At 31.0% G+C, this 15,448-nt stretch overlaps 2 protein-coding genes across 2 annotated transcripts; one reads left to right on the forward strand and one right to left on the reverse strand.

Annotated features, from left to right (window-relative positions):
• Positions 1-6,339: 6,339 nt before the first annotated feature.
• On the forward strand, positions 6,340-9,153 carry LOC132313063 (DNA-binding protein S1FA-like). Its single transcript, XM_059811683.1, has 2 exons — positions 6,340-6,489; positions 8,677-9,153. The coding sequence occupies exons 1-2, from the start codon at positions 6,433-6,435 to the stop codon at positions 8,890-8,892; spliced, it is 273 nt and encodes a 90-aa protein (XP_059667666.1). The 5' UTR covers positions 6,340-6,432; the 3' UTR covers positions 8,893-9,153.
• An 811-nt stretch (positions 9,154-9,964) lies between these two features.
• LOC132313061 (cell number regulator 8-like) lies at positions 9,965-13,910 on the reverse strand. Its single transcript, XM_059811682.1, has 3 exons — positions 13,425-13,910; positions 12,018-12,220; positions 9,965-10,459 (listed from the first exon to the last, which is right to left on the reverse strand). The coding sequence occupies exons 1-3, from the start codon at positions 13,702-13,704 to the stop codon at positions 10,217-10,219; spliced, it is 726 nt and encodes a 241-aa protein (XP_059667665.1). The 5' UTR covers positions 13,705-13,910; the 3' UTR covers positions 9,965-10,216.
• Positions 13,911-15,448: the final 1,538 nt, after the last annotated feature.

Raw genomic sequence — 15,448 nt, forward strand, 5'->3', positions numbered from 1 at the left:
TGCATTTTTATAATCAACTTTTTTTTAGTTCTTTAATGTATCCTTTTAATTTGTTCTTACTTATCTTGATTTCTTTCTTAATTAAACGCATTTCTTTTGTCTTAAAGTTGGATACCTTCACCGGCAATTTCTTTCCTTCTGTCATTCATCACATATATGATATGCATATACCCACCCAATCATCTATAAAAATTCAAAGAATCATAGAATTTGAAGTACCCAAAATTACACACAAATATATATATATACATATATAGTATGTGTATATTGAAAGAGAATTGTGTTATACTCCACCATCATAGCACTATTTAGGCTGCTCACCATGATCAATTAATGTTTGAAATTTAGCATCTTTCAGCCGACAAGATATAGCTAATGAAAGCAACCAACGTGGAGGAAAAACTTGAATTTATGTTTGGTACGTGGGAATGATATTCAACTTGACTTTGAAGTTCGTATTCATGGAAGTGATGTCACACTCTCAACTTTTGTGAAACATTTTCTGAAGCTTATCCTAACTAATTTAAGTTGTCAGATGACTCTTTTAAAAAAATGAAACGGATTTCAATAAATTAAAAAAAAAAAAAAAAAAAGGGAAAATTTTATGGAATAAAATAATCAAAAATAAAATATAACGAAAGATATATAAAGAGGTATATTAAAGACATAAATATTTTGAAAAAGAAATAAAAGGTCATTATTTTATGAGTGTCGGTCTTTGGTTTAGTTATTTGTCTCCGTTGTGGAGATATTTTGACACAAGTACTGGACATTATTGTAGAGAGCGAGTGATTACATCAAATTCGAAAATATGCTTTCAAGTTGTCAATTTAGAAACTTCATTACCGATCAAGTTGTCATTCTGAGCTTTCACATTCTAACATATAACAGTAATCATTTTAACCTTTTTCTCAACTCCTTCATGATTATGCTTTTGACTTCGAGCCTTTTAATCTTCATTAAAACTAAAAGAAAATTGATGGAGGAGAGAACTAGCTAGCTTCATGAGAACAAACTCATCATTATAGAATCCTAACACCCGTTTTTTTTTTGACAATCTTACACATCCATCTTTAACTATATATATATATATATAATGATTTGTCGGAGGATTTTTTTTTTTAGTCTGATACACAAGTCGTATTTATCATTTTACACTAATTTTGTCCGAATTGATTATACCGCAATCACAATCACAACCTTATATATTGCTCAGATAATATTACAAATACGCGACCAAATGACCCATCTTCAGCACCATGTCAGATCTACATAAAAGTGAATGGCCTCCAAACCACTCCTCAGTTCTGAGCTTTCAAGTCGATTAGTTTTATGACATTAAATAAATGCATGCAACCCAAATCCCCTGTGGTTTTTGAGAGAGAGTTGTACAAGCCAAATCGACATGCATATCCTTTTTATTTATTTTTTAGTATTCCTTTATTATATTTAATTGCTTTCAAGAAAAGTGAAACTAGATATAATATTTCTTCTGGTAGTATTTAAAAATTAAAAAATTAAAAAAATCCAAAATGGGCAAATTACAAAATATTCTGCAACGAAATTTTTTTTTGGTTTTCTTTTTTGCTTTGTTGAGGGATTGTATTAATATTCCTAACCTGACTAGTAGTGCTGTACCAATAACACTACGGTGCATTTGGTTAATTAGGACTGAAAAGATAGATTGAAAATAATAAAGGAAAACAATAGTTTATTATTTCTTAATTTCCACAATTAAGAGTGAAAAGATAGATTAAAAATAATAAAGGAAAACAATAGTTAAATACTTATTTCTTAATTTCCACAATTAAGGCAAGACAATTAATTGTCCTCAGCTGACTAGTAGTGTTTGTATCGTAGTTGTACCAAGAAGACAAACGGTGCATTTGGATAATTAGGGCTGAAAAGATTGATTGAAAATAATAAAGGAAAACAATAGTTAATTACCAGAAAGAAAAAGGAAAGAAAATTGTTTACCCTCATGTTCCACAAATAGAAAAGAAAATTGATAGAAGAAGCAGAAGAGAGCTAGTTTCAAGAGAAAAAAAATCTAATAAGAGAATCCGAACACCCTTTTTGACAATTTTACACATCCATCTTTAACTATACATATATATTTATATATAGATAGATACATATATATATTACAGATTCATGATCAAATGGCCCATCTTCAGCACCATGTCAGATCTAGAAAAAAGTGAATTGCCTCCAAACCACTCCTTAGTTCGACCTTTCTAGTGATTGGTTATTTCATGTTCATGTTTTACGACATTAAATTAATGCATGCAAGCTAGAGGCCCAGCCACAATATCGGCTTTTTTTTATTTTTATTTTTATTTTTATTTTGGAAGCAATAAAGCTAAAGTTGTGTCCCCATTCAAGGATTCATTTTTTTTTTTTTTTTTTCAAGAAATTGACAAACCTGTTTGGGACACATGAGCTGCATTTTTTTGGAAGCAATAAAGCTAAAGTTGTGTTCCCATTAATTTTTTTCTTTTTTTTTTTTAAGTAAGAAATTGACGAACTCACTTATCTCTATAGAATTTTGTGTACTGTTTTATATTTTTAATTTTTTAATAATAAAAAAATATTTTCATAGTTATAAACCAAACAGACACGTAATATATTACAAAATATTTACAAATTCATGAGACAGGTTAACAACTAGATCTTTAATTATTTTAATGTGACCGGAGTTGAGGGTTGACAAATAGGCTTCTGATTATTTTAATGCAATTGGAGTTGACGTTATAATCCAACCTTATCACGACGCTAGCCTCACCCACGTCAAATCATTCAAGTATGAACAAAAACAAACACATTGTCACAACTTGTAGTATATAATATATAAAAGTCCCATTTATATATAAGAATTTCATGCTTGAGACAGAAGTGCTGCATTTTATAAATTTTATCCAACGAGAAGCAAAGAGTGTGATGATTTATAAATGTTGTGAAATGTGCACTTTACCTGCCAAATCATATGATCGATCCATGAAATTGTTGTACACAAGTTCCACAGAGAATCTTGTCTTGTCAGGTCTCATTTAATTTTCTAGGTTCCCAATCTTCTCTGCACCACTGCTTATTTGCTAAAAAAGGATCTACTTAAGAAAATAACAAGTTGAGTACTAATTTATTTCATATAAAATAATGGTTTATTTGAAGTTTTAAATGAGTTCACGTGGTAGGTGATTTTGGACCGTTATGATATGATGGGCCTCATTCAGTGTACTGGTACCACGTGATGCAGCATTCTGAACCACCTGATTATAGTATGTTGGGTTTTGGCCTTCAGTGCAGAGACCGACCACGATGTTCTATGATTTTATAGACTGGCATGCTAGATATAGATCAAGGCCTGCACCATATTAAATTTTAATATCAACGATGTTTGCCGTCGCAGTATAATAGACTCAGGCAAATAAGAATATAAATCGGTCGAATCAGTTGATGTATAAAGGTGTATAACGATATCAAATTTTTAAAAAAAATTACAAACCAAACGATACGTCACGTATAGACCGTTATAATGAAACTTGAATTTGAACCAAGTCTGCCGAACACAATGCATCTCTCCCGACATTTGTTTTAAAATGCATACTCACACCAATAATAATTTATAGGCCCAACTCTTCATCTCTTCAACTCAAGAGTTGGGTTAGGCCGAACACTTTAGTACTGATGCGTGTAGTTTGGCCCAACTCTCCGGTTAAAGAGTTGGGCCTAAGTTAACTTTAACAAACACTTCCAATTCAAATTATAAATTTAGATGGATGTGTTATAGATTGTGTGTAACTGTGTATATAAAAATGATCTACATTCGTATTTTAAAAAAAAATTTACATCAAATATGGTGATATTTAGATATGATTTAAATATATAAAAAATTGTTACCAAACAAACATAATAATTATATTTAACCGTCGTATGAACAAGTTTTTTATTCACCTGTGTAACAAATCATTTATATGTATGCATATTAAATACTTTAATACGATGAACATGCTACTTATGTGAGGATTAAGACTAGGCATTTTATTAAGCCTACTCTTTTAAAATCTTCCCAATTCGAACCCAATTTGACAATTTATATATATATATTATCGTGCCAAAAACAAATTGACACACTCATTTTGAGATTTTGAATCCTTCACCTTCTATTCTGAAAAGCATTTCAAAAAGTGAAAGTTTTAATTATCTTAGTTTTTCCGGTGCAAACAAACCCGAAATTACTTTACATATATCAATAACTATTGAACTATTTTAATCTGTCCTTGAGTATTACTAATAGACTTTAATTTGTTTATAAAACATGACTCATCTCTCCCATTTATTTAACTTTCAACATTTGCAAAGCAAAAAAATATCATGAGGCCCTAATTCATGTAATGGTGTAATAGCATCAATAGTCCCTTCATTTTTTTTAGATTGATTATGCAACAATAAATATGCTTCTAATTGTTAGAAAGAAAATCCTATAACAATCCTCTACATTTATAATTTTGTGTCAAAATTTTAGAAAACTATATCTCACATATGTCAAACATTTATCATATGCCTCCACTTGCTATGTAACTAATCTAGTATGCCTGATTTACTTGACAAGGTTATCTCATTTCAATATAATTTGATATTATTTATTTGAGTTAAAAAAAAAAAAAAAAAAAAAACTTGTTATATACAATATGTGCAAATAATTTTATTGGTGTTAAAAACAAAACTCTTACTTTTTTTCAAATTTAACAAATAAAGACATTTTGTCAATTTAAAGTCTAATATATTTAAAATGCTCTTAAGACAAAATAAAAATAAATAAAACTTACTTCAACTTTTAAGGGTATATTAAGAATATTTTGAGATTTTTATAAATAAAAAAAAATTGATCAAATTTTGGTCAACAAATATTAGGAAGCAATATGCACATGTTTTCAAAATTGATCAAATTTTACATGTTTTTATTATTATTATTATTATATATAGCAGGGATTTTTTGCGCTTTACCTCATTTATTTATCGAAATAGTGTCAATGTTTTTTTTCCCCAACAAACTAAGGAGAGAGACAACTCGAACACCGCTATGATTGAGTTTGTAAATTAATTTCATACTTCAAAGTTTATGACAATTAACTTGAGCAATTTAAAATTATTTTGGTAGCAAGTATCCCATTATAAATTAAAGGGCAAAGTATAGAAAAACCCCCTCAACTTGTAACATTTTTCCAATAAACCCCTCTCGTCTATTTTTTTGACCAAAGAACCCCCATCAACTATCTAAAGAGGAAAAAGAATTGATATTTGGACAAAAATACCCTTTTATTTAAATCTTAATTCTCACAAACCGTCCATTTAAAAAATAAATAATATATGCACGGGAAGATTATGAAATAAGGATTCCAGAAATATAAGATTTGTATAACAAACTTCATAACAAGAGAGAAATAGACAATTTAAAAATCAACTCCAATAATCTTATTTTATTTTAAAAAACTCGATATATTTGCAAGAATTTTTAGAATTATTCATTTATATATGGAGCCAAATATAGAAAAAATTTAGCCCCATAGTGATCGATTTCATGAGATATTATATTTTGCGTCAAAGTATTTTTATTTTTTTATAGACTCACCATTTAAAAAATAAATAAAAATGAATAATCAGTCTCTGTTGGAGCTAATTTTTTTTATATATATATTATGCTCCACATGAAAATGAATAATTCTGAAAATATTCTTGCAAATAACCCGAGTATTTTATAAAAATAAAATAAAATAAGATTATTGCAGTAAAATTTTAAATTGTTTATTTCTCTTTGTTTATGAAGTTTTATTAAATAAATCTTATATTTCTGGAATCCTTATTTTATAAGCTTTCCGTGCATATATTATTTGTAATATTTGGATGTACGGTTTGTGATATATGAATTTTTGAAGTTCAAAAAAATTAAGATTTAAATAAAAAGATATTTTGATCCAAATATCAACTTTTTTAGTTGAGGGGGTTATTTGGTAAAAAATTAAACAAGTGGAATTTATTGGAAATGATTACAAGTCGAAGGGGGTTCTTTGATACAAAATAGATGAGAAAATTTTATTGAAAAATGTTATAAGTCGAGAGGAGTTTTCTGTACTTTGCCCTAAATCAAATGATAAAATTATTCTCAAAAGTGGATTGTAAAACAAAATAAGTGTAAGAAAAGTGGGGTATAGATCATTATTTCCCCAACAAAAATGCATAATTGACAAAGAATGAAATTCTATAAGTCAGTTTCATGAATATTAAAAACCTCCAGGGACCTAAACTTAATATTCACTCTTTCTGTTCTATTTACATTAATTGTAGCCTTTTATATTATTCTATATTTACTATTTAGTTCTCATATTTCGTTACTTCTGGATCAATCGGATCTTTATTGTTCAGCTTCGAAACATGGACGATTACGACGGCGAATTCGCTTATCACCCACCTCCATCATTCGATCGCGCGGTATATTTCTACAGATTTCAAAATCAATCTGTCTATTTTGCATTGTTATTTGCTAGATCTGTTATATATATATATATATATATATTAGGTCTCTGATGTTGTGATCTTGGTGTTGTACCTTATGTGGATCTAAACTCGGTCTTTTATGATAATTTTTTTTTTCTCTATAATTTCAGTGAATTCGAATTTTATTATCGTTTTCTGTTTATGGTATAGGTTGATAGATGTAGAGAACGATTAGAGTTTATTTGCATGCGCTTTTTAAGAATATTTCTTTTGATTTGTAAAATTTAAAGAAGATATCACGGGAAAGGATATGTTTTTTTATTCGAAGGGTGGGAAAAAACATTGATTTTAAAAAAAATGGATTTTTCCTTTCCGTGATTGATTTTTATAGGAGATTCAAGAGCTATTCGATTGAAGTTTCGGCATAAATTATGTAAATTTTTAAATTTCTTCTCTGATAAATACAATTTAATTGATGTTTTATATATGATTCTGGAAATAAAAATGAGGTTGGGGTTCTCTAGGTCAAATAAGGGAGTACAAGTGTTATTCAGTGTTGATATGCTCGGGTATTTTCTTTGGGCTTTTTTCTTTTTTCATTGTCTGCATTCCCAATTGAGTAATGTAACATGTTTATAATTGAGAAAACATCAATGCATTTATGTTATTAGTTGTTTGGGTAACGGGATTAAAGCTGTTATATACTAACAGATATTAGGTTTAGTGGAACTCAAAGCAAGAAATCCATGTGTCTCAGGCTTCACTTGTAATTGCATGTGTCCTACTTGTATCACCCAAAACTTGTTTATACTGTTATTGTTAGAATCTATCAATTGTGTCTACCAATGTGTGTTAAGGAAAAAAATTGTTTATTGTTCCACCTGAAACACTTGAATATCAACATCCAGGACATCCCACCCTCCTCTACAACTAAAAAGAAAAAATGTTTTGAAGCTTGAATTAAACTCTAAATTTGTGATTTTTGTTCCTGAAATATGAGATTGAAACATGATTAAATCAACATAAAAGTTTCTAGCACAAAAATACCCCAACTCACCTATATGAAATTTTTGTTATATATCTTTCCAAGGCCAAACCTTTAGTTTTATGGTGACATCAAACTGATATAAGGCAACATTTATATCAGAACATTGCAGTCTACATTTAGTTTTATGATGAGCTACAGCTGTAAAGGTTTCAAAAATTTAGGATTTAGAAAGGTGGAAAAATGGAAGAAAGGTTTGTAAAACTTGTAGAAGAGAGATACCGTAGATTTGAGGAAGATAAATTGTTGAAATTACAGAAAATGTTTTTAAATAGGCTAGATGTTAAGAGTGTATGCTATATGTTTCCATTTCTCTGTAATTCTTTAATTTGTTTTATTTTATTTTATTGGTAAATATTTGTTTTATAAAACTGATTGTTTATATATATTATTTTTCTTTATTACCCATTCGAGGGACCATTACCTTTCTTCTTGTTAGTGTGGATTTATAAAAAGATTTGGTACCCCTTTATGCAAATCATACCAAAGGCTTCATCTTATATTTTGTCTGTCCAACCCAGCATCTTTAATTTACAAGGACCATTGAGTAATGACCTCTTTTTAATAGTTATTATACATTTTTGAAGTGGATTTGTGAGGGTAAAAGGGAGAAAAACAAAAAATAGTTTCCAAAGGAGGCTTGTGGCGCTAAAAAAGTGAAGACTGTCTTTTCCAGTGGGTGTTTTAACCCACATCTAAACACTTTTCTTCCTATTTTCAGTCTCACTTCTCTGCTTGGGTTGAAAGGATTGCTGCTCTCGACCAATCTACACTCACACCTACCACTTGAACACCCACTAATGAACAACTGTGCTGGTGTGGTGCATTACCCAACTTGAACTTCAACAGAAAATATGACAGAACAACCTAATGTAACTTTTCTCTTACATTTGTCATTTATGAATGTACCATCAGATATAGGTTTTCTAAAGGAAACATGAGGAGATGAATTTTTCAGCTAATAGCCTCTTTAAACTAGTATATAGTTGACTCTATCAGAGTAGAATATTAAGTAGTTGGTTGCATGTTTTCTTTTTTCCTATTTTTGTTTTCCCAAGTTTGTCTTTCATTATTTGCCATCCGATGTGTTGTTGGAATGTGATAGACATTTACGTTTGCGATCAATGGATGAACAGGAAAAAGTGGTGAAGGATGTTGAAGCCAAAGGATTCAACCCAGGATTGATTGTGTTGATTCTTGTTGGTGGGCTACTATTGGCATTCCTCATTGGTAATTACGTACTCTACATGTATGCACAGAAGACCCTTCCTCCGAGGAAGAAGAAGCCTGTCTCCAAGAAGAAGATGAAAAGGGAGAGACTGAAGCAAGGTGTTGCAACAGCAGGAGAATAGAATTTGAGAGACTCTTTCCTTCTTTCATGTTGGGCTGTCATCTTTAGAGTTTTCATCCATTTTCATGTTTGGTACTATTGCCAAGAAATGGTTGCACTACAGTAATTTCTCTCTTTTTCTCTCACCATATTGGTAGAAGTTGAGAATTATAGTAGTGACTTCTTTTTCTGTCATCAAGAGATGGTTCCTTTCAATAATTGTGACTTCAATATTGAAATGAACAAGTTGAGGTAATTTATATTAATATGGGAGCTTCTTCTTCTTCTTCGGCTTTTTTTTTTTCGTTCTCCCATTTGAGAGTCAAATACAACATTGTTCATGCTTGAGAGTCTTTTAAGAAGAATAGATACGCAAGCATAAAGTCTTTCTCAAGAGCAAGACTATGACTAATTACAAGTACAGGGATTTTAGGAAATTCTGTGCGCGTCTGAGCACAATTTGAATTTTATTATAAAAAATTAAAAAATAAAATAAATAAATATAGAAGACGATTATCTAAATAAAGCATTTTTTGAATTCAATTAACTCTTTTCCGAATATGGTTTGCACAAGATGGTTTTAGAAAAATTGTAAATCAATTGAATGTTTGAAGTGTTTTCTATTTTTTTTTTTTTTTTTTTTTAAATATATTTTGATAACAGAAAGTGTTCTTGTAAACTTTTAGCCACTCCTATCTTCATTGATATATTAAAAAAAAAAAAAAAAAAAAACTAACAATTCACATTTGATTTTTGTAGTATATTGTGTTTAATTCCAATTGTTTGCAACCATATGATCTAGAAAATAGAAACCAATGCATCTATTCCACCCATCTACTACAATACCGGGCATATAAAATCCTCTGTTGTGGGCGCTATCTCAACTTTCTTCTCAATAAAGGAAAGGGGCCTTGATTAGAGAAGAATTTATAGTCTACATGAGCTCCCCTGTTCTAGGTAACAAGTTTCATTTAAATTCTATCTTTTAGCCTAGTAAATAAGGCCATTTTAAATACTGGACCTGTACAACATTCAGGTTTGAAGGCTCAATAACCACATGTTTATGGCGTTCAGAAAATTTGATGAACCAAAAATGATAATAAAGTAACCAGATTTATCTTGCAATCCAGGCTTCATTACAAAATACAAATAACAAATCTCCAAATACAATGTGCATTATAAACATAGCAGAGACAGTGGCTACATTTTCAGAGTAACTTATTTAGAAGTATGAGTAGCAAGCGAGTGGCAGACATTCAAGCACGGTTCAGAAACTTCAAGGACAGTTTCAAAATTACATATCAAACAGATGTACCATAATAGTATAGGTAGACTAATTTGTACTCCTAGGCCTTATCACGACCCATGGTCTGATCTCCAGGAGCTGTCATAACCAGGACAGGTTGGGCTTTAAACCCTGGATGAGGAAGCCTACGACGGAGCTCGCGACCTTCCTGGCAAAGGGCACATGTATGGCAGAAGATATGCGTTGCAAAGTCGCAAGCTGACTCGCATTGCTCACGTTGCGCCTCATCCTCCACAAAGCTTCCACAGCACCCACATGATCTTGTAAGTGCCTCACAACTACCCTGCTTGAGTCAACCGAAACCATGAAAGACAGTATTTTAATATATCAAAAACTCTAGGGCAAGGACAATACAAGGAATAAATTGTATAGAAATCAGAAAAAACAAGAAGTAGCTTGGGTGGTAAACTAAGAAGCACGGACACGGATACGACACAACACGGACACGGCGACACGGAAATCCAAAAAAATTAGGACACGAACACAGCAGGGACACAACGAATAATATATATATATATATATATATATATATATATATATATATATATATATGATGTAGTACTTTAAAAATTAATGAGTGTTACTATTTTTCATCAACCTCATAATGAAAAAAATACACAAATCATAACTCATCTACTGTAATAAATTAATAGTGTAATAACTGGCCCTTAAATATCTATTTGTTTTGTCTAATTGCATATTAACCTTACAAGTTTAAACTTATTATGTAATAACCACATAAGTGAGTAAAAGTTGTTAAATAACTTTACATATTTATACTTTAACCAAATTTTCTTTCAAAAATATCTTTTAGACCCCCGAAAATAAGACACGCGTGTCGGACGCGTGTTCGCGGAGTGTCCGTGTCGTGTCCGAAAATTAAAAAAAATAAAAAATTTCAGACACGTTTTTTGGCGTGTCCGACACGTGTTGGGGCGTGTCCGACGAGTGTCGGTGTCGGACACCTGGATTCTTCATCCATTTTGAAGTGTCTGTACTTCCTAGGTGGTAAATCAACTTAAGCCCATTTGAGAGGCTTTAATCATGTATTAAGTAAAATAAAGATTTGAAACCAAGTTGAGAAACCTTGGATGTTGAAGGAAGGCCAAAAAATGCCAAGTTTAATTTAGCGCAACTTGCAGGCTCTGACAATGATAAGAGAAGCTAAACAAGAGTAAGGAAATAATCTCGAGGATTGTTATACTTATTGATGCGAACCCCACCACCATAGTCTATCGAGAAAAGTGGCAATAGTAGTACACATATTGAATGGTTTGATGAATTGGTTCAGTAAGCAAGTTTAAATATGCATGCACCATACACTCTAAAGTTCTCTATCAATGTTCTACGACAATGGAACTGCAGACTGCACATGAATAGCCAATGTCAAAGACTTCTAGAATTTGAGTTGCTTAAACCACAAACATACGTATTTTAGAAGTTATAGGAGGTTAGTGACATCTACATATTTTCATTTTTAGGAATTCATTCAAACAAATTAAGATCAGTATTTTAACTCTGCCAATGTTTTTCTAGTCTTGAAAGCAAAGTCAACTGAACTTAGCCAGATGCCAGTTGTAAGGGCTGGCACATCATTATTAGAGAATATTATAGCATGTTCCATTGAAGAAAGTTCTAATATTAGTTAAAGTGAAGAAGAACATAACCACAAGTACACAACATATATATGTAATTGCTAAGAATCTAAACAGTCAACCCATGCAAAGTGAATAACAAATGAAGTAATTTGGAAACTTCAACAACCTTAAAAAAGAACATTAAAACTGACAGTTTACATAAGATGAAGGTCCAGGGCTTAGAAATGGAAAATAGAAACTTGCCTCTAGGTTGAACTTCCGGCGGATAGCTGTACGACTAGGATGTGAGAACCATGGTGCGAGGAAGTTCCAGCCGAAAAAAGAATTGCCAATCAGGTATAGACCAGAATAAGGTAAGCAGTGATTCATGAAATTCCCAGGCCGAGATCCGAGTCTCTCAGCATTAGTTCCATACAAAACACAGGGGGCCATACTTCCAAGGAGACCTACCAAGCATCAAGATTACAAATAGAAAACAAAGATTGAGAAGCATATGATGAATAGTGGTCAAGATGAAATGAATGAAATTGAAACATCATCATCATCATCCTTGCCTTACTCCCATATGAATGGGCCGACCACATGATAATTCAATATAAAAATCCAAAAGTAACGTAGCAAGAGAGAAAGGAATGATAAATCAGTTGATAACAACTGATCAAACATTTTAAATTTGCTTCAATTGAATAAACTTAGAAAATTGTTCCACAAATACAGGATCACTCATAAAAGCTAAGTAATACCATGAAACAAATAGGCAACTAAAAGTTTGCCCACACTGTCAACTTGATTTTTGGCCGTCTATCCACAAGTCAGACGCACATCTCCCACAAAACATCTGTGGATTTAATCATATCAAAGCTGAAACTTGGTACATCAGCCGCTACTGAAGGTGAAAAGTTTTTGCTAATAACTGATAAAATGAAACAATGACTCAAACATAGTGCAGTTCTCAAACCACATAAATAACTGATCCACTAAGTAACCCTTAGTCCTCATGCATACGATTCTGTATCACCCAATAAAGGCTCCCATAAGTATGTATGGAGTCAATTACTCTTCTATATATCAATCACTAATCCACTATACAATATACTTGAAGGGTTTGAAAATTAAGATTTCAGTTATAAAAGATAATCTTAGTACAACCACATCACTCCTAGTTTGGAAAGATCATCATTCTACTCATTAGAATTTAGTTGTCAGCAACTTACAAAAATAAATAAATAATAATCACTAGGGATATCAATTGTTTAAAACACACAAACACAAACACCTACATACATATATACATACAAATATATGGTGCTTATATAAATTTAGCGCAATACAAAAATCAATAATAACACTAGAATCCGATCAAATTAGTGTGAAAATAATCACATAAACATGTAATTCTTTAAACTCAGTCTATGAGCTAAAACAAATGCCAATGTATAAACAAAACTCACAAACTTGCTCATCGTTGCGGCCAAGACAAGCACAAACACATACATCATACATATACATGTATATATCAGTAACACAACACAGATCAATAATTAACACTAGAATCAACATATCAAACTAGGGCGTAAAATTTAAACTGCCATCACACAAAAACACCTAATTCATCAAATAAATGATACAACTGTACTAAAGAAAACTCACAAACTTCAAGATCACTGCTACAGAACTCATCGTTGCGGCCAAGACAAGCGAAGAGGCTCGAGTCCCACTGCGACCGACGCAGCGGCTCGCCCACCACGCTCCCCTGCCCTAAGGGCAACCCATCGGCGGTCCACCAAAAGGGAACGCCGGAAGGCGGCGGAGGCGATGATTTCTCCGCCACAGACGGCTGAACAGCGGTGGTTGGATCGGCGGCTTTCTTGTCGTCGTCTACCTTGGGTTCCTTCATCAGGAGTGGGTTGGATTCCTCGGAATTGGCCATGAAGACGAAGTAAGAACAGAAACCCACAAGAGGGAAGAGAGAGAATGTGAATTTGGAACTGGAAATGGGAAATGGAGATTGGAAACTCAGAGATCTGAGCAGCGAAGAAAACGTGTAGAGAATAGATCAATGAAGGGTCTCTGTTTTGTTTGCTTTTGTTTTGTTTTTTTGTTTTTTTTTTTCTTTAAAACCACAGCTGGAAAAGACTGGAAATTATTCCAACCAACGTCAAAACGCGCCATAATATATATATATATATATATATATATATATATATATATTGGTGGAGTTCCCATTCGAGTCCTCCATACCCAATTTAAAATGGTCATATATATATATTTTTTTCTTCTTCAAAATTGTATTAAATATTTATGTCTTGTACAGTAGTACTCTTTATTAGATAAAATTTCTAAAATTACATGTTAATTAATTAAATGTCTCATACAATTATGAGACATTGAAAATATAAATTTATAGGATAAAAGTGTCATTTTAACATTTTTTTCTCTCCCTCACACTATACACCTACGTGTATCTATATATACAAACAGCTATTTTTTTTATTTTTTATTTTGGTACATATACTATTATGAATCCGTATATAGTATAATTATATATATATATATATATATATATATATATCCAAAACCACATGTTAAAATATATATAATTATATATACATTCTGTATATAGTTAAACATAGAGAAAAAGAAAAGAATCCATTTCTAGAAGACTAATTTTTATTTTTATTTTTAAAGGATCAATTTAAAAGAGAATAAATAATTAAAATGACACTTTTATCATAATAATTTATATTTTAAATGTCTCTACATGACATGTAATTAATTACAATATAATTTTAAGAATCTTAATCAATTAAGAGCGCTACTATGTAAGAATAGTGACTTGCGCAATTGCAATTAGCACTAAAAAAAAAAATTTAAAATATTTCCTTCTACAATTTTAATTTTTTTTCAATAAACACCATCTTAGTTAAAAGATGCCAATAAAAGTGGTATTATTTTCATGCAACAAATACCCTCAACTTAAGTGAAAAAAAAGCACTGAGAAGTATGAAATTTTGGAGTAATGAATAATTGAATATGTTATTTGAGCTAAACTCACTTATTTAAAATAATAATGATAATAATGATGAAGGTGGTTTCATACCTATTTGTGACTCTTGATAGTAAAAGCTTAATTAGAAGGGTAACGATACTTCTATATTTATGTGGTGGGCAGCTATTTCTAGATGCAACTGCCATTTCAACTAGGATTTTGAAAAATACATTTTCTTTCTATTAGGTAGGAAAAAATTACCATATTTTTTTTTTTCTTTTCATGTAAATTATTCCCGATTAACTTAAACAATGTGATTAAGCAAATATAACATAAATAAATAAATACACCCATCTATATGTGAAAATCTTAATAGGAATGTTGAAATTTAACTTAATATTTGATAGTGGGGTTAACCATTGGTAGCAAAAAAATATCTAAATGGAGTGCAGTTTAATCATAAACAACATCACAATTATGGCATTTGTTTACGTTTGATCCATCTTGAATATTAATTTTCCCTTTCTTTTGTTAGGAATTATGTCTCAAATTTCCATTATTATTAGTTTATATTTTAGAATGTACTTTTATGATAATTTCTTATAAAGACGTGAATTAGACTCTAAAAAATTATAATCCTTGTCCACAAAAAAATTGGGCATGTGACTCTATAAATAGACACTTA

This window comes from Cornus florida, unplaced genomic scaffold (genome assembly GCF_030987335.1).
Source record: "Cornus florida cultivar Cherokee Brave unplaced genomic scaffold, ASM3098733v1 CherokeeBrave_3.0.0_Hap2_Chr06, whole genome shotgun sequence".
NCBI classification, from domain to species: domain Eukaryota; kingdom Viridiplantae; phylum Streptophyta; class Magnoliopsida; order Cornales; family Cornaceae; genus Cornus; species Cornus florida.